The following is a 21,884-nucleotide window of genomic DNA, read 5'->3' on the forward strand; positions in this document are numbered from 1 at the left end:
CAATCGATCAGTTATACAAAGCAATGAACAGAAAACAAAATGACAAATTTTGAGGGTGGAAGCATATGCCAAACAAGAAATATCAAACACAGAAAACAATGCACAGACATGCACATACAACCCCAATTCCAAAAAAGTTGGGACGCTGTGTAAAATGTAAATAAAAACAGAATGCAATGATTTGCAAATCTCATAAACACATATGTTATTCACAATAGAACATAGTAACCATATCAAATGTTTAAACTGAGTAAATCTATCATGTTAAGAATAAAAATAAAGTAATTTTTAATTTGATGGCTGCAACACATCTTAAAGTTGGGACGGGGCAACAAAAGGCTGGAAAAGTAAGTGTTACTAAAAAGAAACAGCTGGAGGTTAATTGGCAACAGGTCAGGAACATGATTGGGTATAAAAAGAGTATCTTAGAGAGGCAATCTTTCAGAAGTAAAGATGGGCAGAGGTTCACCAAACTGAAAAACTGCATCTACAATTTGTGGAACAATTTCAGAATAATGTTCCTCAACGTAAAAGTGTGAAGACTATAAATATCTCATCATATACAGTACATAATATCATTAAAAGATTCTGAGAATCTGGAGAAATCTCTGAGCGCAAGGGACAAGGTGAAAATCAATATTGCATCCCCTCAGGCAGTGCTGCATTAAAAACAGGCATGATTCTGTAATGGAAATCACTGCATAGGCTCAGAAACACCTCCAGAACTCATTGTCTGTGAAAACAGTTCACCGTGCAATCCACAAATGCTGGTTAAAGCTCTATCATGCAAAGAAGAAGACATATGTGAACATGATCCAGATATGCTGTGTCTTCTCTGTGCCAAAACTCATTTTAAATGGACTGAGGCAAAGTGGAAAACTGTTCTTGTGGTCAGACAAATCGAAATTTGAAATTCTTTGTAGAAACCATGGATGCTTCGTCCTCTGAACTAAAGAGGACTAAAGAGGAGAGGGACCATCCGGCTTTTCGTCAGCGCTCAGTTCAAAAGCCTGCATCTCTGATGGTATGGGAGTGCATTAGTGCCTATGGAATGGGCAGCTTTCACATCTGGAAAGGCATCATCAATGCTGAAAGGTATATATAGGTTTTAGAGCAACATATGCTTCCATCCAGATTCCATCCCATCTTTACTTCTGAAAGACTCTGCCTCTCTAAGATACTCTTTTTATACCCAGTCATGTTACTGACCTATTACCAATTAACCAAATTAGTTGCAAAATGTTCCTCCAGCTGTTTCTTTTTAGTAACACTTATGTTTCCAGCCTTTTGTTTCCCCATCCCAATTTTTTTTTAGATGTGTTGCAGCCATCAAATTCAAAATTACCATATTTTTTTCTTAAATTGGTACATTTATTCAGTTTAAACATTTGATATGTTTTCTATGTTCTGTTGTGAATAACATATGGGTTTATGAGATTTGCAAATCATTGCATTCTGGTTTTATTTACATTTACATTTTACACAGCATCCCAACTTTTTTGGAATTGGGGTTGTAGAAAATGGCAAAACCTCCCAGTTATTATAGGTTGCATATACAGTATACACTGAACTAAATGAAGATTTAACAGTGAATAATACAGACTGGATATGGGCGCGGATCAGTGGTAGCTTCTGGTTCAGTGGTAGATTCTGGATCACTGGTGGATTGGGAAATGGATTCAGATGTGAATTACTAGCCAGCAAAGTGTTCAACTTAATTTCTACCCTAAAGCTGGATAAAAATACATTAGTTGTGCTCTTCTTCAATCATTCCTTTTTCTCAACATCTTGTATCCCATAGGCCTTGACCAAAGCATATTGGAACTAAGCAAATTGTTCTATATATCTTTTATTTATCCTTCTTCGTTCATCTCTCCAAGACTCCATTCAAAAAGCTGTTCATTTTTCCCCGTTCTTCATTCCCTGTATAAACCATTCAAATGTAGTTTTGGTCTGAGTAATAATTTTTTTCTTGTTGTGGGAGTTTCACATGGTTTAATATTAAACCTGATTGCACATTGTTTAGTGAATTAATTAGTAGCTCTGCAGTTGGAGCGTCTGACCTTTTTAACTCCCATATTGCAGTATGTGTCATCTTGCAAAACTTATTTCAAGTTCAAGTTAAAAAAAAAAAAGGAAGCTGTGAATTAATTAAAAAAAAGCTGTGAATAAAGGAATCTCACATTCTCTCCCCCCCCCCCTCTCTCTCTCTCTCTCTCTTTCACATATTCACTTTTGTTAGGCCTCAGATCCAGATGCTGGGCTGAATGGTCTTGTGCGTTATCGGCTCCTCACCCACACATCTCTCTTCAGCATTAACGCTAACGGCAGCATATTCACAGTTGTGCCTCTGGATCGGGAAACTCAGAGTCAGTACGAGGTGGTGGTGGAAGCTTCGGACGGGGCAGTGGACCCTCGACGCACAACCCTCACACTGCTGGTGCGAGTGTCAGACATCAATGATAACAGCCCTGTCTTTTCCCAACCATTTTACGTTGTCAATGTACCTGAGAACACTCCAGCCGGAACCGTCATCCTTCGCCTTAATGTAAGCTACTAGAGTCTTTCTCAATTAAGAAAAAAACTCTGCACTGGTTATATGAGAGATCACTGGATTTGGTCTTGGTTCCTCTGTTTAGTGATTGTGTAGATTTCTCCTTAAAGGATTGCGTAAAACCTAGAGTATCCAGCCGCTGTCTCTGTTCATGTATCCATTCTATACTCTTTCTATTGAAGAATTATACTGTAACGTGTAGCATATATTTTGCATTCTTTAGCGCTATTACATAGTCTAGTAAACAACTTCTTTTTTGATTTTTCTATTCTTATTAATACTTCTAATGCTTTATAAACACTTCTCCCTCTCGCCTTGGAGAAGTGTACTGCTTAAACACTGTCTTTAACATCAAAGCCTCAGAGAAACTGTTCCTGTACTCATCCTTGGCTCCTGGGCTTTTTAGCACCACTCTCAAAGGAAAAGCGATAAGCTGCAAAACTCACTGCTCAAGTGTCTGTATCGAGTCTTAATTCACAAATTGGTCTGGGCATATTATTTCCATAGGAGGTTCATTTTCCATTTAACAAATATTTGTGATACATTTGACAGGCTCAGTGGATAAAACCAGAGTCTATCTTCCAGAAAAGGCCTCATGGAATTTGTGAAAAGATCTCTTCATGTCCACTCTCAAGAACACTGTGGGGATTTGTGCAGGCTGAATCAAAAAAAGAATGCAGTTACCATCATATTACTAAGCTAGTAATTTGGTGTTTGAGGATAGAGAGAGAGATGAATGTGTAGATAGAGAAAAAGTGTGAGAGAGATGTGGAGGAACAGAGCAGGTGATTGACAGAGTGAGATGATGGTGGAGATGACAGCGATGGTGATATATTTTTTTATCTTGGTGTAGCTGACAGCTCCAAGCCCCTCCTACACAGGCTAGTCAGAGCATTCTGAGCCCCAGTGACAGGGTCTGATCTGGGCCAAATGAAGAGCTCAGCCCTTTATGTGCTACTGCTCACTGGGGCTTTCAGGGCTTTTATTTATATATTTCAGAAAATCTGAGTGTAGAATGTAATTCCCTGTGCCTCCCACATCAAAGGGAGTATCCTGAAAGGTTCCTACACCCACAGAGAGACATGCTAGTCGCTGAGCTCCTGAACTACTGCTCTCCTGCCAGATTTCTAATCAGACTTGGGGTTTGAGCCAGGAGAACTCATTTGTGTGTGTGTGTGTGTGTGTGTGTGTGTGTGTGTGTGTGTGTGTTCATGTGGCCAACATTTTTACCTTTTTGAGAAGAAGCAGGCAGTAAAACAAACAAACAAAAAAACCACTGCATTTTAATCACATTCTAATTATCATCACTAACAGCATTTGTAAAATGCTAAATTAGACACCTTGTTCCAAACTGATTGAATATTTTTGGTTTCAAATCCTCATCCTCTGAAAACTGATAAAGCAGTTTTGACCAGTTTAAGCAAAATGTTTTTGGTGACACTACTAGTCACTAGTAAATATAATAATAAACTGCTGTTAAACACATACTTGTCTAGCTAAGTCTAACACAAACTGGTTGATATGGTTTCATATTAATTAATTCAAACTATTCTCCATTTACTATGGACAGAAAGCAAGGGATGAGATTGGGGAAGGCAGCGCAGCATTTAGCAAGTGTCTCTTAATACCAGAGAGTTCAAAACACCTGTACAAATCATTCCAGAGTCACATGTTGATCTGTTGTTTTCCTGGGGAAAATAAAACTGCTCTTTTGCCCTTTTTATTTTGTGGGGAAAGGGGGGGGGGGGTTGCATTTATTCCAGCCGGTTTTACTTCCACAGGCAAAATCAAAAGAAAATTATGCATGCTAGTGGACTTAAAAAAATTGAGAGATTTCTTTAACTACAACTACAATACCCATAAAGCACTGTGCCTAACTATTAACCTTTTACTCTCTAACACTACCACACTCTGATGGTTTTGTGGAGCTCAAATGCAAACTGCCTAATGGTTTGCAGGTCTTTTAATATTATATAATCGCTGATCAATGTCATTGGATAATGTAATATTGTGTAGGGATGATAATATTGTTATATTGCACAAGCCTAGTGTCTGCTCTCATAAAGATTGCTCTTGTTGACATCAAGGTCATATAACATCTGAGTCAAGTGTTCACATAAGGTCATGTTCTATCACTTTGCAGGCTGATGGATTTTACATTATGACAGCTAACTTTGTAGCTCAGTCTACTTCTGGCATGTCAGAGTGACATCACTGTAATGACACATGACATGTCAAATATCAAAGCTTGCTTTAATTTAGAGTCTGAGAATATGTGGATAACATATTGTTACGAGGTTGTGATATTGTCATTCGTTTAGGTAAGTTGTAGAGAAAGGCTTACAGTGCCCTCTGAAACTATTGGAATGGTAAGGCCAATTCATTTGTTCGTGCTAATCACCAAAGATATTTGGGTTTGATAACAAAAGATGACTGAGACGAGAGTTTAGGATTTCAGCTTTTATTTCCTGGTATTTACATCAAGATGTGTTAAACAACATAAAATATAGAACCTTTTGTATCAGACCACCCAATTTTTAGCCGAGCAAAAATATAGGAACAGATCAGCCTTGAAGTAAATTAAAGTAAATAACACTTAATATTTGGTTGCATATCTCTTGCTGGCAATAACCACATCAAGCCTGCGACTCATTGACTTCACCAAATCATTGTTTTGTTTTTTTTTTGCAATGCTTTTCCAGGCTTCAGTCTCCTCTTCAGGAGGTGAAATGCATGCTCAATAGGGTTAGGGTTTGGTGTTTGACTTGGACAGTGTAAAACCTTCCATTTTCCCCCCATATGAAGTTCTTTGTTGAGTTGCAGTGTGTTTTGGATCATTGTCTTGCTGCATGATGAAGTGCCTCCCCATTAATTTGGATGTATTTCTCTGTAAATTGGCAGACAGAATGTTTCTGTAAACTTCTGAATTCATTCTGCTGCTACCATCATGAGTTACATCATCAATAAAGATTAGTGAGCCTGTTCCAGAAGCAGTCATGCAAGCCCAAGCCATGACACTACCTCCACTATGTTTCACAGATGAGCTTTCATGTTTTGGATCATGAGCAGATCCTTTCTTTCTCTACACTTTGGTTGAGGTTAAACTTGGTTCCAGAACTTTTGTGGCTCATCTCTGTATTTCTTTCCCAAATGTCTTCAGTCTACAGCAGAAACAAATGAATTGGCCTTGCCATTACAATAGTTCCAGAGGGGACTGTATGTGGATTTCATGTAGCAATGTAAACTCAACCCTTAACTACCCTTAAATAAAGACACTGTTGCTATCTCTAATGGCATTGTCTGTATCTTTAACCAAATTACAAACTTCCTCCCACTACTACTCTCTCTCTCTCTCACTCTCTCTCTCTCTCTCTCTCTCTCTCTCTCTCTCTCTCCAGGCTACAGATGAAGATCTGATCTCTAATATAACATATACTATAAGGACAGAGGCAGCACGTCAGCTGTTTGCAGTGGACAGGATCACTGGAGCTCTGTCAGTGCTGCAGTCTCTGGACTTTGAGGCTCTTGGTCGAGATGGTACTAACTACACGTTCCAGGTGGAGGCTTTGGATTATGAAGGTGTCCTGCCCCCTGGAATAGCTACAGTTACAGTGAGGATAACGGTAAGTCAGCTGGCAATACTGAATACGGTGCAAACACCCAACCTCTTTCATTGGCTTCTTAAACATCTATGGGAATATCTTTAAATTCATCACTGGCCATTTTAGCTGTAAGCTACAGAAGCCCTAAGTGGCCGTGCATTATTATTCATTTTCTGTGTTGTTTTCTCATGATCTTGACAAAACAAGAGTTGTTTTCTTGTGATCTCAACTTAATTCTCTCATGGTCTCTGCATGACAAAATAGTTGTTTTCTCGTGATATTGAGATAGAAGTTGTTTTCTTGTGATCACAACTTAATTTTTCTGTGTACTCGACATAACAACATGTTGTTTTGATTGTTCTGGAGGCAGCAAATGCTTAGCATAATCCTGCAGCATCATGGATGAACAGATTAATTTTTACTTTGATATTTTATATAAAATAATGCATGGTCACTTAGGGCTTTCATAGTAAGAAGTTAGTGATGTCGTTGTACTACAGTTGTACTCTCATGACCCTCATGTTTCACTCACTAAATCCTTGTCCCAAAGACACAGATTATCTCGTTTCCTTCTTAGCAACAAACCATAACATTTAGTGTAAGTCTTACAATGTCTGTTGTTTCAACTTGTCACTTTCAGCACAAAATTACCTGATCATAATTCCTGTAACGTACTTAAATGTGATCTTTTAAAATGATTGTATCATTTCAAATAGTATCTTAGTCTATAGCAATCAGCAAAGGCAAAGTTTTGTGTTATTGGTGGGCTTCCTGCATTTTATTCATCTCTGACTCATCTTCATTTACCACTTTATCCTGGTCAGGAAGGATCACAGGTTCCATCAATACCAAACAAATATGTTCTCAGAATTTAATTAGCTGGACAAGTTACAGCTATAGCTATAGACAGTGGAGAGGTACATCACTGTCAGTTAAAGAGACCTGTGTAACATTGGATCTTTTGCCAGTATGAATCTGTTTTCTACTTGGCTAACGGTGATGTGTGTGACAGTTATGTCTGAGTGCAAGTTACAGTGGTGGTGCAGCTATTTCAGTCTTGAATGACTCATTAGCTTTTGGACTGCAATTATCCACATATACAGTATGAGGGAGGGAAAGTCTCCAGTGTTTCAGAAGATTAGCCATAGGATCAAAATGGACTGATTAGCTTGTGTGTGTGCATTTGTGTGTGTGTGTATGTTACTGAGGGAAGTAATTCACAGGTTGTCTTGTATCCTAGACATCTGACATTGATGGATCCTGACTTGTGTGCTGACTAGATTTTTTTTTTAATACGTGAAAATATTATGGAATTAAATTTGTTACAAAAGTATTGATCGTAACTTTTCAAGAAAAGAACACACGAAAATATTCAATGAGAAAGAAGAAAAACACTCTGATAGCTCCCTGACCAAGTAGTAGAGACTTCAGTGGTGTGAATTTTGGAGAGAGTTGTGTATGCGGTTCTCTGTATAGTTATATTGTTTGTATATTGTTTGTACTTTGCAGTGGAAATTGCTTACTTACTTAGTTAGTATATTAGTTCGTTATTAATATTTGAGGTCTCATATTGGGTAGTGTCGACCATTTTTTCAAGATGAGCTCTTAGGAGCGGCATGGAGCTTCATCATCGTCGTTGTCATCATCACCATCATGATCCTCCTCCTCAGCTGGACACTCGAGCTGTCGATCCAAATCTCACTGGCTAATGAGAGTAAATCGCTGTTAAGCCCCACCCACACTTGAGATTTGTGCCAAAATGGTAAACGATAACTTGCAGAGTGTAAATGAAAACTTTGAAAGCGTAAACGAAAACTCTGCCGGCGCATTCATAAACCATGATTAGTGAAAACGAAGCTTATACAATGGTTAACCCTCTTACCCCTTAGTTCCCACAGTATTATGTCCCACAACCCTATATTCCCCATAGAAACAGCATGCCAACCCTGAGTTCCCAGGCCAAAATTGGCCCCAAAATCAACATTTTAATTTTAACATTTTTAGGCCTTGAAACAACTTATAATAATGTATTTGTGTAATATTACTTTGAAAATGAAGCAGTTCAGTGTTTTTACTCCACTTAGAGCACAATTCTTGAGAAATGACGAAAAATGCTCGCTAAAATCCTTATACTCATTTAGAAGTACCATACAAGCATCAGCGTGGTCAATGCCTTTGAATAAATTCAAGTAAATAATAAATAAATAAATAAATAAATGCATGCATTTTAGCGCCAAAATTCAATATTCTGGTGATAATCAGACCAGCAGGTAGTGTTTTCACGAATGCACAGAAATGGTCCCGTTATGACTCCAGACCCCTGCAGTGTCGGTCGCACTGGTTGATGCTGAAGATGAAAACAGATCAGGGTCTGAATCAGGAGAGTTTGCGTCTCTATCAGTTTCGGTTTCGGTTTCAACATCGCCTGAACTTTCACTGCTGTCACTATCTAGAATCCTAACTCTCGCCTGTGTAACTGTGTATGTTTTCTTTTTTTTCACTGTTTTAGATGTACCTGTGTTCACTGTAGGTATAACTTTAGCTGGAACACGATTAGCTTTTCGCTTTGGCATTTTTAGTTCACTTCTACTATTACACCAATATTCACGCTTGGATCTTCATCGTAATGCCGGCGTAATAACATAATCACGTCGTGACGCCATGACGTCATCAACCTTCCGGGTTAAAAAATAATAATTATATAAGTAAGGAATCATAGCAGAGTAATGCCGGTACACCGGCCTTACGGGGATAACGTTTACACTGTAAAGCCGCTATATCGGCCTTACGGGTATTTGGCATAGACGACCAAGCCGGTATATCGTCCTTACGGGAATAGATCAAAGACAGGCAAGCTGGTTTTTCGGCCACACGGGGTAAGAGGGTTAACATTGCTGAATGCTGTTTATTTGAAGACCATGTAACATTTTGCCACTGAGTTCACAGTTCCCTTTCAAAGGGAACTTCTATGTTGCGTTTAGCATAACACTATGGGAGCGCCTCTTGTGCGTGACCGAAATCTGAAGCTTGTGTAAAATCATGCCTATGATCAGGTGATGTGGCAATTTAGCGCATCGCGTGATATAAATATGGCACATGTGAACCGCGCCATCAGCGTTATTATCTTCAGCGAGACTGCACGTCAGTTGTTTGTGTAAATAAACAAAAAGATGCTTCATTTCCTCTCTATCTTTTCTCAAAATCTCTGGACTTTTCTATACCTTTAAAAAAAAAAAAAGAAGAAAAAAAAAATGAGCGACAGAGAAAAATATGAGTGAGAAAATTCAGGAAGTGTGTTACGGATTGCTCCCGTTTCATCACGGGAGTAGTGCACACTTTCTGGGTGAAGTGTTTAGGGGTAAAGCATACGATGGTAGCCTTGAGAGGCTGCGCATGGTAATGCCTACATCAGGTAGCTCTGCTCACGACTTGCGCTCTTCTTGGAAGCCGAAGGGAGTTGGGTTTCAGAGCCTCGCGGATCTGGGCTGGCTGCTGCCGAGGCAGCTAGCCGTCTCAGGTCCGGGGGATCTCTTATGGATCCAGAAGAAGAGCCGGAGACGAGCACTGCGCTATCTCTTGCTCTGTCTTCCGGGTCCGGCTCTCCGCTGGATTTTGGAGCACGCGTCGCGACTCCTCCTTCCGCTATGGAAAGCCAAAAGGGAAAAAAAGAGAAAAAAAACACACACATAAAAATTATAGTAATAATTCCTCTCTGACTCCGAGGAGCCAGAAGGATGTGCTAAAAGAGAGCAGCATATAAAGAGCTGCTTGAAGTGATTACTAAGGCTGGATGAGCCTTTTTCTCCCCAGTGAAAGTAAATCCCTCACACTGCAGAAAACTCCCCTCTCTTCCAGAAGTGCATGACAAAATATCAGGCTTCTGGGGGAAAACCATGCATAAGCCGTATTTATAACCCCACAATATTGGCTTATTCGGCCATTGTGGGGAATGAACGGCATGGCTATTTAACTATGGCTTTGCCATCCAAGCCACCGTGTAAGGCCACTGTGACATTGGTGGGCAAGGCCTATGCAGTAGTAGTCTTGCTTGTGGGTCACTGCAGACAATGACAGTGTTGCAGGCCTACCAAGCAGACCTGCTGAGTGAGCTCGACATATGGCGGCATTCAGCCAGTTCCTTCCCTGTTGTGTCGAGTTCACACATGGGCCAGCACTAGTGCAAGGGAGACACAGAAGGCGAGTATGGCAGCCCGCCAACCCCTGCAGACAGCCTGGGGAACCGGGCGGCCACAGTCGTGGCCTGCTACTAGGCCTGATCTGAGAATGGTCATAAAGGTCAAGCAGGCAAAGAAGAGCGGTCCTGAGGGGCCGTGGAGGGATGTACCAGGCGACATGAGGTTGTTAGGGCAGTTAGCCCCCAGTGCTACTGTAGGGCCTCCCCTACCCAAGGTTGTCCCAAGTTTTCAGTGTTCTCCGGTCAGCAAGCTGTCACAGGGCAACGAAAATCTGATGCTTTCCCTCCAATAGAATGTGGAATAGTTAACGTCACTAAAAGACTGTCTGGCAGCGTGGAACCTACTGCCAAATGTGTCTCCATGGGTTCTGTCTACCGTAGAAAAGGGTTACCGGGTCCAGTTTAGAGCTCGACCCCCCCCCGGTTCAGAGTAATGGTGCTCACCACAGTAGTCAGCACAGACCAGAGCCCGACGTTAGCGCAGGAGGTAAGAACCCTCTTGGACAAAGGGGCCATAGAACATGTACCCCGTTCCCTGAGGGAGGGAGGTTTTTACAGCCGTTATTTCCTGGTCCGCAAAAAATAGGAGTATGCGACCAATTTTAGATCTGGGTTATCTGAAGTGTACTCTTCGGACATACAGGTTCAAGATGCTGATGCCCAAACTTATCGTTACACAGATTCAGTTTGAGGACTGGTTTGTGATGATAGATCTAAAAGGTGCGTATTTCCACATAGAAATATTGCCAGCTTTATCCCCTCGCACCTTCATAAAGTGCATGGATGTCACTCTGGCTCCATTGTGACTCCAGGGCGTCCGCGCACTAAACTACCTGGACGACTGGTTAATTCTAGCACGATCCAGGGAACTGGCTGTTCAACATTGAGATGTTGTTCCCGCCCACATGAAGAGCTTGGGGCTCAGGTTGAACCTCAGAAAAGTATGCTTTCCCCAGTGCAGTGGACAACTTTTCTAGGGGTTATAAGGATTCTACTACGATGAGGACGTTTCTATCCCCAACATGCGTAGGGTCAATCCTATCAACACTGAGCAAGATAAAGCTGGAGACTATTGGCGCTTATGGGCCTATTGCACAGGAGACCGTTCAGTGGTGGCTGAGAAGTTGGGGGTTTCATCCAAGGACGAAACCTTGTCACGCAGCGATGCCTATGTGCTCTGAGAATTGTCCCTGGTTTCTAGTCTTGGGTCACACTCTAGGGGTGTCTCCTTAGCAGAAGACGGTATTGACAGACACCCCCCTCACAGGCTGGAGCGCGGTCTTAGACAGCTGTCCAGCTCACATTCTCTGGAGCGGCCCTCATCAGGAGCGGCGTATAAGTTGCCTAGAAATGTGGGCCATATTTCTAGCACTGAAATTTCTTCTTCCTCAATTGAGAGGTCACCATGTGTTTACAGACAACACAGCGGTGGTCTCATATATGACCAGCAGGGAGGATTATGTCCGCACCCCCTGTTCAGGCAGGCACAACTAATTCTTCTCTGGGCAGAAGGAAAGTTTGTCACTGAGTGCAATGTACATTCTGGGCAACTGGAATGTGGGTGCAGACATCCTGTTGAGGCAGGGTCTGAGGCCCAGGAATTGGTGGCTCCATCCACAAGTAGTTGAGTCCATATGGCGAGGTTTGGCCAAGTGGGACTGCATGTGTTCGCCTCCGAGGAGACAACACACGGCCCGCTGTAGTTCGCCCTTACTTCTCCCGCACAGTTAGGACTGGACGCCATGGTGCACATGTGGCCGAGTTCACATCTGTACGCTTCCCCCGATCGCTCTGCTCCCACAAGTTCTAACGAGAGTTCGCCAAGACAGTCTATGTCTGCTGCTAGTAGCACCTTATTGGCCAGCTCGAATATAGTTCTCAGAGATAATATCCCTGCTAGATGGCACTCCTTGGGAGATTCCCATCCACAGGGATCCACTGTAGACCCACTGAACTGTGCAATAGCTACAGTCCTGGAGTTCTTACAAGAACGTTTCTCAGCGGGGTGGGCTCCTTCTACAATCAGGGTTTACGTGGCCACCATTTCGGCCAGCCACGCCCCTGTTGATGGAGCCTCTGTGGGGCAACATCCTCTAACTTTGAGGTTTATGCATGGTGTCAGGCGGCTGAGGTCCATCTGAAGGCCGCGCATACCTTCCTGGGACCTTTCTGTGGTCCTGAAAGGTCTGTCAGGTGCCCCATTTGAGATCTACTGTCTCAAGCTGGAGGGCTGATTTATCACCCAAGGCCAGAACTATTGAAACTGTGGGTCTGGCCCCTGAGGGGCACCAGCTCATAGATTCTGGTCTCACAACAGAGGTTGTAGAGACCATGTTAAACGCTAGAGCACCATCCACAAGGAAATTGTATGCACTCAAGTGGTGGCTTTTTGTCTTGTGGTGTGAGGAACGTCAGCTAGACCCAGTGAACTGCGCAATAGCTACAGTCCTGGAGTTCTTACAAGAACGTTTCTCAGTGGGGTGGGCTCCTTCTACAATCAGGGCTTATGGGGCCGCCATTTCGGCCAGCCATGCCCCTGTTGATGGAGCCTCTGTGGGGCAACATCCTCTAACTTCGAGGTTCATGCGTGGTGTCAGATGGCTGAGGCCCATCTGCAGGCCGCGCATACCTTCCTGGGACCTTTCTGTGGTCCTGGAAGGTCTGTCAGGGGCCCCATTTGAACCCTTACAGTCAGCCTCTGAGAAGCTTCTGACTCTAAAGGTAGCTCTTCGGCTGGCCCTGACATCTCTGAAGCGAGTAGGAGATCTATAAGTTCTCTCTGTTGCCCATTCCTGTCTTGACTTTGCCTCTGGATTAGCCAAGGCCTTCCTGTATCCTATGCCAGATTATATTCCTAAGGTGCCTACATCTGCTGCCCACCCTGTGGTGTTGCAGGCTTTCTGCCCTCCTCCATTCCTCACAAAAAAAACGGAACAAGAGAGGATGGACCTGCTGTGTCCAGTAAGGGCTCTCTGTACTTACGTCCACCGCTCCGGCCAGTGGCGTAAGTCGGAGCAGCTGCTGGTCTGCTTTTGCAGTGACAGTAGAGGTGATGCTGTGTCAAAGTAGCGCATCTCTAATTGGATAGAAGAATCAATCTCTATTGCTTATGAGGCGCGCGGTCTCGCTACACCTCTGGGCATAAGGGCTCATTCCACTAGGGCGGTTGCCTCCACTAAGGCTTTGTCCAAAGGGGTATCCTTACAGGATGTGTGTGCTGCTGCAGGGTGGTCTATGCCACACACATTCATTTGTTATTACAGCCTGGATATTCATTCCACACCGGGCTTGAGTGTCTTGCAGTGACCCTCAGGCCTGGGTCTTTTTGAACAGGCCGTACCCTCGGTATGACGGAGTGGGTATTCTCATTCCCATAGTGTTATGCTAAACGCAACGTCGAAGTTCCCTTTGAAAGGGAACGTCTGGGTTACGCATGTAACCCTGTTCCATGAGAAGGGAACGAGACGTTGCGTAGCTTTGTCATACCAGGGCAGGCCTGTGAATTGCGTCTTCACTTCAGATAATAGAGGCTGATGGTGCAGTTCACAGGTGCAATATTTATATCATGCGACGTGCTTAATTGCCATGTCACCTGATCGTGGCAGGCCTATAAATAGGCATGATTTTACACAAGCTTCAGATGCCAGTCGTGCGCAAGAGGCGCTCCCATAGTGTTATGCTAAACACAACATCTTGTTCCCTTCTCAGGGAACAGGGTTACATGTGTAATCCAGACGTTTTCAGTATGAGAGTGTTTTTCTTCTTTCTCATTGTATATTTTTGTTTGTTTCTTGAAAAGTTACATTCAATACTTTTGGCACAAATTTAATTCTATAGAATATGCACTTGTTTAGAATATTTATGCATTTGGTGGTGTCTGTGAGTGATTCTTAAATCCATTATATCTTCACCAAAAGCTAATATAAAGATTAAGCAGTGAACTCATTAGATGTTTCCACTGTATCACTTTATCGTCTTGTCAAATTTGACACTTTATTATAGACGTGGGTTAGACGCCAGTCAAATGGATTCACAAGGAAACTTCCACCTCCCAGTGTAACCTGCTGTGCTTTTGTGTTCTTTGTACTTCTCGCCTCATGTGGATTTTAGGTTTGCTATTCTTCCCTTAGAGCCTTATGGGGATGGATCACATTGGCTGTTTTCTTGTGGCATAGAATTACATACTGAAAGTTCCCTGTGTTCCTCTGGTTTTTGGTGTGGCAAACAACTAAGACATCTTTGTTCTGATACAAATAAGAGCATGAATCCTATGCTGTCTGACACTTTCCTTCAGAAATGACTTGAATCGCAAGACATTGGGGAGACATCTTGTATCAGAATTTGTTATTAAAGGAAGCCAATTAAATTCACCCTTACCAAAGTGTGCCAAGTGATTTACTGCAGTAGAGGTTGGCTAGGAAAAAATGAGATTGAATCCTCAGTTGAAGTATTTCAGTAATATATGGGGTGAGTCATATGATATTTGGGACTGCTCTAAAGTTTTTTTCTTGTTTTTTTTTTTTTTGCTGGAGGGAGAAAAACTTTTCCATCATCCTTTCTCTTTTTCAAATGATTTCTCTTTTCATCAGATTTTTCCTCTGAACCATCTGAAATAGCTAACGTATAATCTGCACTGAGCATATATATGTAAAGTCTTTCATTGGATGTTTAGTATTAATTAGCACCTGTTAATTAGACTCCTGACTAGCATATTTACTCACCATCCTAAAACCACTCCGGCTATGTACACATTCCAGTCTCTCTGGGTATAGTCTCAGTATTCATATTGAGTAATTGATGTGCCTTGACCAGGAGCAGGAGAGGTGATAAAGAGCTGCTCTTGTGTATGTGCATTCCTCTGATAAAATCTGCAGGGAGTCTTCATAGTAGCTCTTAAAACCTAATTTAATGGGGCTGCACTACCATTACATCTCCACTCGATAGACAAAGGTAAGACAAACTGAAATAAGGTCAGATGACATAAGAAAAACTTTTATTAATCCTTCATTGCTACATTATAGTGTTGCATTGACTAAAAGCTAGAAACATGATATTTATGTTCATGATATGAATTTATCCCATGGTTGGTCTGAATACTCGGGTCAATTTAATGACTGTTCTAAATGAATGCGCTGCCTATAAACAATTGTAAACATAATAACTTACAGTTGCATACAGTAGTTAAACTCATTATTACTTAATTTTTAGTACAGACACAGCACAGGTAATTCACACACACACACACACACACACACACACAATCTCTCGTTCTCTCTATCTTTAATAACTATTTATTATAATTCATTCAAATAAATGTAATCTTATCACAGCACTTTCTCTGTGTATGCTTATATATAATATATATTATAACATTTGACAATTAATTAACTGTTATTTTTATCCTTTAGTCAAATTTTGCACTGCAGACATCAATAGCAGCTTTAACTTGTCAATGCTGGCAATGACCATGGTGTAAGTGTGATAATCCATGGCTAGGTGTGCATTACATATTTTAATGCACTCCGTGATTCTTGAGTCCATGTCGTGCATTAAAATCGTGCAATGCACACCTAGCCATGGTTTATCCCTTAAGTAGAATACAAAATTAACCACAGTATATTAGAGGATTGTCCACGTGCAACAATAAAATAACTCAGTCTCACAGAAAGAAAAAAAAATTGCATGCAACTTATCTGCAACTGCTATATGTTAAACATAAACTTTCTAGCGCAGACATGTCAAACTTTCACTTGAACACTCTGTGTGCCACATTCTACACAAACATATTTTAACCTAGCAAACTTCTACCATTAAGCTATCTGAATAACAAACACAATCAGGCTTGCAAATCACATGTAACAGGTACGGTAACAAAGGTATTTTCAAAATGCAAAATATCCCTGTATTCTCAGTAGCCTAAAGACTTTACAGGCTAAAAACTATCGCATTTTGAAAATACCCATGTTACCATACGGTGTTATCACGTGATTTCCAAGCCTGATTTTGTTTGCAGAGATGAGAAGATTCATGAGCCGAGTAAGTCATGTCATGACATGAAAAGCACAAACTTTGTGCAGGAAAACGGAGGTAAAATTATTTATTACATATCAAGCTGTTTCAAATAGCATAGAATAGCATTTGAGTGAAAGTTTGATATGTTGTTATGCACCAATGCAATTGCTATTTTTTTTTTCTTTCTGAAAACACTCATCCCAGCAGCATGACATATACTGAAAGACCTTCAATAGCTAACTCATCACACTATGCTACCTTAGCTCTGGTGCTACTGCAATTCTACATCATTTTCCTGTGGGCTCTATTGATAAAATTTATTTAAGTTATTAAGAATTATTTAATAGGCTGCTTCATGACACTGTATATTTTGTTTAATACCTGTTTGTAGAGTGCAAATAAAGTATTGATTTATTTTTTTCAAAAATTGTAATTAAAAAGATCACCCACATAGAAACAACTGCCTAAATGAAAAAGAATCTGCTCTCTTTTTCCATCATGTTATTCACTATGGATTAGTGCTCTTTAAGTTAGGTGAATTTAAGTGTCATTCAGGTGTTGAAAGAAAGATAGCACTGTCCTTCATGTAATTACCTCTCCATTCTTCATCATGTCTCACTTAGAATGGATAATATCCTTATGTAGATTTTCTTTTAGATTACTGTATTTTTTTTACCAGTGGGTTTAACAGTAGACTTTGCGTTAAAGATGATTGTCTGAACTGTGTGTGTGTGTGTGTGTGTGTTTCAGGATGTGAATGATTATACTCCAGTCTTCGTTCGGCCTCTTTATAAAGGCATGGTGGCTCCTAACGCTGAGAAGGGAACGTTAATCACAACAGTATTCGCAACTGATCAAGACCCTCCCGTAAGTAACCACATGTGTTATTGACAGAGGTTTCAGAACTACAAAAATAGGGTGCCAACAAAAAAGCGTTCACACTAACATCCAGAGATCACAAGTTTGAATCCTGACGTTGCCACATCCACTCTTTCAACTATCAATCACATGATAGCCAATCATGCTGTCCGGCTCTGTGAGCCGAGGTAGGAAAAGCAGGATGGATAGCGCTTTCTTCTGGGTGTGTTACACTGCCCTGTGATGCAGCATGATGCAGCATAATACAACTATTAAGGTATATTTGACTATATATTTGATTTGATTTTGGTGTATTATCGCATCACAGTTTACACGGTGATAAAAAGTATAAAAGCAGAATGAAATTCATGAATTGTAGAGTTCTGACAACAAAGTTATTTTATATTATTTTAATTATATTAAGAACAAAATGTAAAGGAAAAACAAAACATTTAAACATCTATGTTGTGTACATAATATAAAATAAATAACAGTAGCGCTGTATATTGAACTTTACAGATATGAATACAAGCATTATGATATATAGCAGCGAGTAATGTGTAAGGATAATATAATAGTATGGCTAATGGTCTGCATAAACCCATCACATGGTCCAATTTTTACATTTAACTGGTTCCTTACCAGACATATACCATGGCAAAAATTTACGTAAATAAACATTTCCACATAGTTTTAGTAAAATATACTTGTTTTGTTACTGAAATATATTACTAGCAGAAAAAGTCAATTCGGTTATTTGCTGTTTCCCAGAATTCAACTCTATTTACTATTACTAATTACTAATACTATCATTAGTATTGTACAGACAATATAATATTAATCTGTACATTACCCTACATGAAGATTATGTGCAATTAATCTGATTAGTGCAGTGTGCACTTGTTCACCATTAATCTTCACAAAAATTCACAAAATAGAAAGACGTTTATGCCTCTAATCTCATATTGATTTTGGTTACTGGCAGCAAATTAGTGCAAAGGACTTTGGGAAAATATTATCTACAGCAAACAACAAGCTCTAAAACATTAGCTACTGTAACATTATAATTCCTCTCATAATATACAAGCTTTGTAGGCTATAGATAGCTCGATACCACAGCAGCAAAAAACTGAATTAAATGTCAAAATCCTTAATATATTTCATACTTCTGCAACAAGATGTTCTTAATGTTGTTGTTATGTTTTTTTTATTTTTATTAACATACCCCATTTTATTTTTTTTTTATTATTTTTTTTTTTTTTTTTGCTTTTTTACTAAAGCTGTTGGTTCACATTACTGATGACAGTCTGTTTTTAAAAATTGTTCTTCCCACGTTAAACACATTGCAGTTAGCACACCATCTGTGTTCAGCCCTGAGTTTTTAATACTTATTGTAAGTTAGCACAAACTATATTGAACTTATTGATTATATTGATTGTTTTTGGTAAGTTAACCTTAGTGTCCCTGCAAGCACCAGAAAGCTGACTGCAGAAAAAAGTCAACTGATTTAAAGCAAAACACTGACATGTCATATCTGTTTCATATCAATACTGAGTCTCAAACTGAACAAACCAGTTTTTTATCACACTTCCGTGTCCAGTGATATAATTCCCTACATTATTAACTACTGATCACATCTGTGAAACATGATTTAACACTTTTTTTCTCTGAGTATGAATGAATCTCCTAAACAACTAAAAGCATACAGACATGTTTGGTTTCGGACCTTTCCATCACTATGTGCTTTTGTACAGTGTTATGTAATTTCACAACACAGACTCATAAAGCACCACTTAATGACTATAAAGTATTAGCACGACCCATTAGTGGACAAATAATTTACATCTACATCAGTCTAATTCTTTAATCTGATTAGTTAAGCAGGTCCCTAATGTGGTGTTATGAGGGCTGTGAGAGGGAGGTGAGATGAACACACTGCTGGCACAGCCAACCTGCCCACACGAGTGACCATGCTGACATCACTCGTCACACGGCGTTCACTAAATCTCAGGGGTTTCAGTACCGTGATGTAGAATGGGCGTATCTGGAGGTGTGGCAAAGACGCCCCCTTCCAAAAAATATTACAGGTCACTGAACATGCGTAGAATACTTTAATTGTTTCGCATGCGCATTTCTAGTTTCAGCGATGTATGATGAAGGAAAGAACAGTCATACCGGTAACAATTTTTTTTCGATGTTTAAAAAAAAATCCAGAACCAACTGGTTCTTCAAAGTGTCAGCTTTGCTCTTTCTGTGTAAATAAAGTTGAGTATGAAAGTATATATAATTATGAGTTTGTTTTTTATAATGGGGCAACAGCAGTGGAAACAATACTGGGGTTAAAAAGACCTAAGGTTTCACTGCAGATTTTTAGTCTTGCATGATAGGACACATGATAGAATTGATGTAAAGTCAGTAAGACCTTGAACTTATTTAAATGAAACAAGCATTTCATATCCCAATAGCATTTTTCAAACATGAAACCCCTGTGATCATGGAGAGTTCTAGCAGAATGAATGTAAAACCCCCTGTGAACATGGACAGACAACTTTTTTCTTCCCAAACTGCGCATGATCGTTGACCTATACAGATTCTCAAAATAAGCCACACCTGCCTAATGATGAAATATCTGATACGCTGTTTTGAAACCCCTGGGGGGAAAAAGTGTGCACCCTCATCATGCCTAGTATGTTAGCTCTCAAGCTTAGCTAATCGGTGCGCAGATCCCATGTCCGGGTCAGCCTGTGTGATCTCATGATAGATGTGAGCGAGTGCTTTTCAGCGCATGTCATCCTTCTCATGTCCTACAAAATGTTGGAATGAAATTATAGATCCTGATGATATGTTTAGACATCTACTGGTCTCAGTGTTCAAATTATGAAGGAGTCGGAAATATCTCGAATTCCACTAAGACCTATAAAAACAGAAGTGTAGGGGTGCGATGTTAGAATTGCATGGTGCACCAACCAATATTCTTTCTCATTTTTTATTTCCTTACTGCTCAAATCCTAATTCTATTGGGCAGACCCATCTGCTATTAAGCAGATATACCCCATGAGCCACACTGATTGCAGCTGCTCTGGCTGAGACAGCTCCTATGGCTCCTTATGGCTGTGTCATAAGGTAGGAGGCTGAGACAATTGCAGTTGAGTATATATTTGAATAAAATAGCAGGGAGAGGAATAAAAAACGTACTGTACGGCAAGATCAGGGTCAAAACACAGACTAGGTCAGGCAAGGCACAAACAGACTAACCGGGGCTCAGGCAAAACATAAAAGTCAAGAAAGTCAACAAATCAGAACAGCGAACACAGAGATTCAAGGCTTGGCAAAGTCAGCTGAATACATAAACTGAGAAATTACTTAGCAGTGATAGTGTGTGTGTAATGATTAGTGACAGGCGTGCATGGTTTAGAAGTCAGGTGACTGTGAACGTGCTAAGGTGTGTGTGTCTTGGGATGTGTAGTCCGTAGCGGACTTGTTACTAGGCTGTGGTGTGTTCTGGGAAACTGAGTTCACTGACTGTGATGTCCTGACAGCTTGGTTAGCATTTGCAGGCAAGCCTGGCAAAACAACTCTCCATAGCATGTCTAATGCTGGTCCAAATTTTGCCTATTACCTGAAGACACTTAACATGGAAACAGATACTCACATATTCAATTGGAGCAAGAAAAATAAGACACCAGCCGTGAGTGAGAAGAAGCAAGGGTCCAGGTTTATTCATTCCGTTCCACCACACGAGATCCCCACAGTTTGAGACGTCCCAAAATGCGATCTAAAAAACCAGAGCTGAAGCTCTTCTATTTATACAGTTTTCTTAGGGTCAGGATGACCCAGACATCAATATGTTTAGAGTTAGCTATCTCGGAACACCATTACGTACATCAATTGGCACTGTTGAGCGACCCTTATCACGCAGGTGCAGTTCCAGCTCCAAAATATATTTTGTTTTGTTTCACTCTTTGAAAATAACTTGACCTTGTCTGTGTTGCTTCCTGACTGGATTTTCGTCGAGAACGGACACTTTCAAACACACCATCTCAACATTATGAGTAAATTTGAATTGAGAGCTGTCAGCCAATAAGACACGAGTACTTCCACGTATTTTCCTGTAAACCCTGTCTGATTGGCCTTGCCTCCATTCACTGGAAATAAAATACAACACTCTTCACTGAAGATACAAAATTACAACAATGTTGTTTTCTTTTACTGACGTTCAATTATGTAGTGACAAACCACTCCAAGTGGAGAATTATTCGGGACTAAGAAAAAAAGTCTTACGGGCTACAGCCCCAAATACCCAGGCCAGGTCACATCCCTGCTACTTGCTCTTCCACATTCATAAACCGGAAGTGTGAAAATGGTCCATTAATTCCCAGATTCAGACTCCTTAGATATGGAGTCAGGATTTATTTAATTATTTATTTATTTATTTTAGTCCAGAATATAATGGTGACTTAATTGGTGACCAGTTGTAAAGTATGTATCTATATTTACGCCAAGGATCTATTTTCTTTTATTCTTTGTAGTGCTGAACTTGAATAAGTGACCTTTGCGGCCGGGAGAGATGATGAGCTAATTGCAGTAGGTTATAGGAGAACAGTATTGAAAGTCACACTAATAAAAGCTCAGCCCTTTGTGTTGCCTTTGAAACCCATATGCT

At 40.5% G+C, this 21,884-nt stretch overlaps 1 protein-coding gene across 1 annotated transcript in view; it reads left to right on the forward strand.

The window, feature by feature from the left end:
* Window positions 1-21,884, forward strand: part of pcdh15a (protocadherin-related 15a) — a 213,709-nt gene that overhangs the window by 125,320 nt on the left and 66,505 nt on the right. The window contains exons 20-22 of the mRNA XM_053621203.1: window positions 2,243-2,548; window positions 5,953-6,177; window positions 17,114-17,230. Coding sequence (XP_053477178.1) covers window positions 2,243-2,548; window positions 5,953-6,177; window positions 17,114-17,230 — 648 coding nt within the window. The remainder of the gene's footprint in view (window positions 1-2,242; window positions 2,549-5,952; window positions 6,178-17,113; window positions 17,231-21,884) is intronic.

This window comes from Ictalurus furcatus, chromosome 3, assembly GCF_023375685.1.
Source record: "Ictalurus furcatus strain D&B chromosome 3, Billie_1.0, whole genome shotgun sequence".
NCBI lineage: Eukaryota > Metazoa > Chordata > Actinopteri > Siluriformes > Ictaluridae > Ictalurus > Ictalurus furcatus.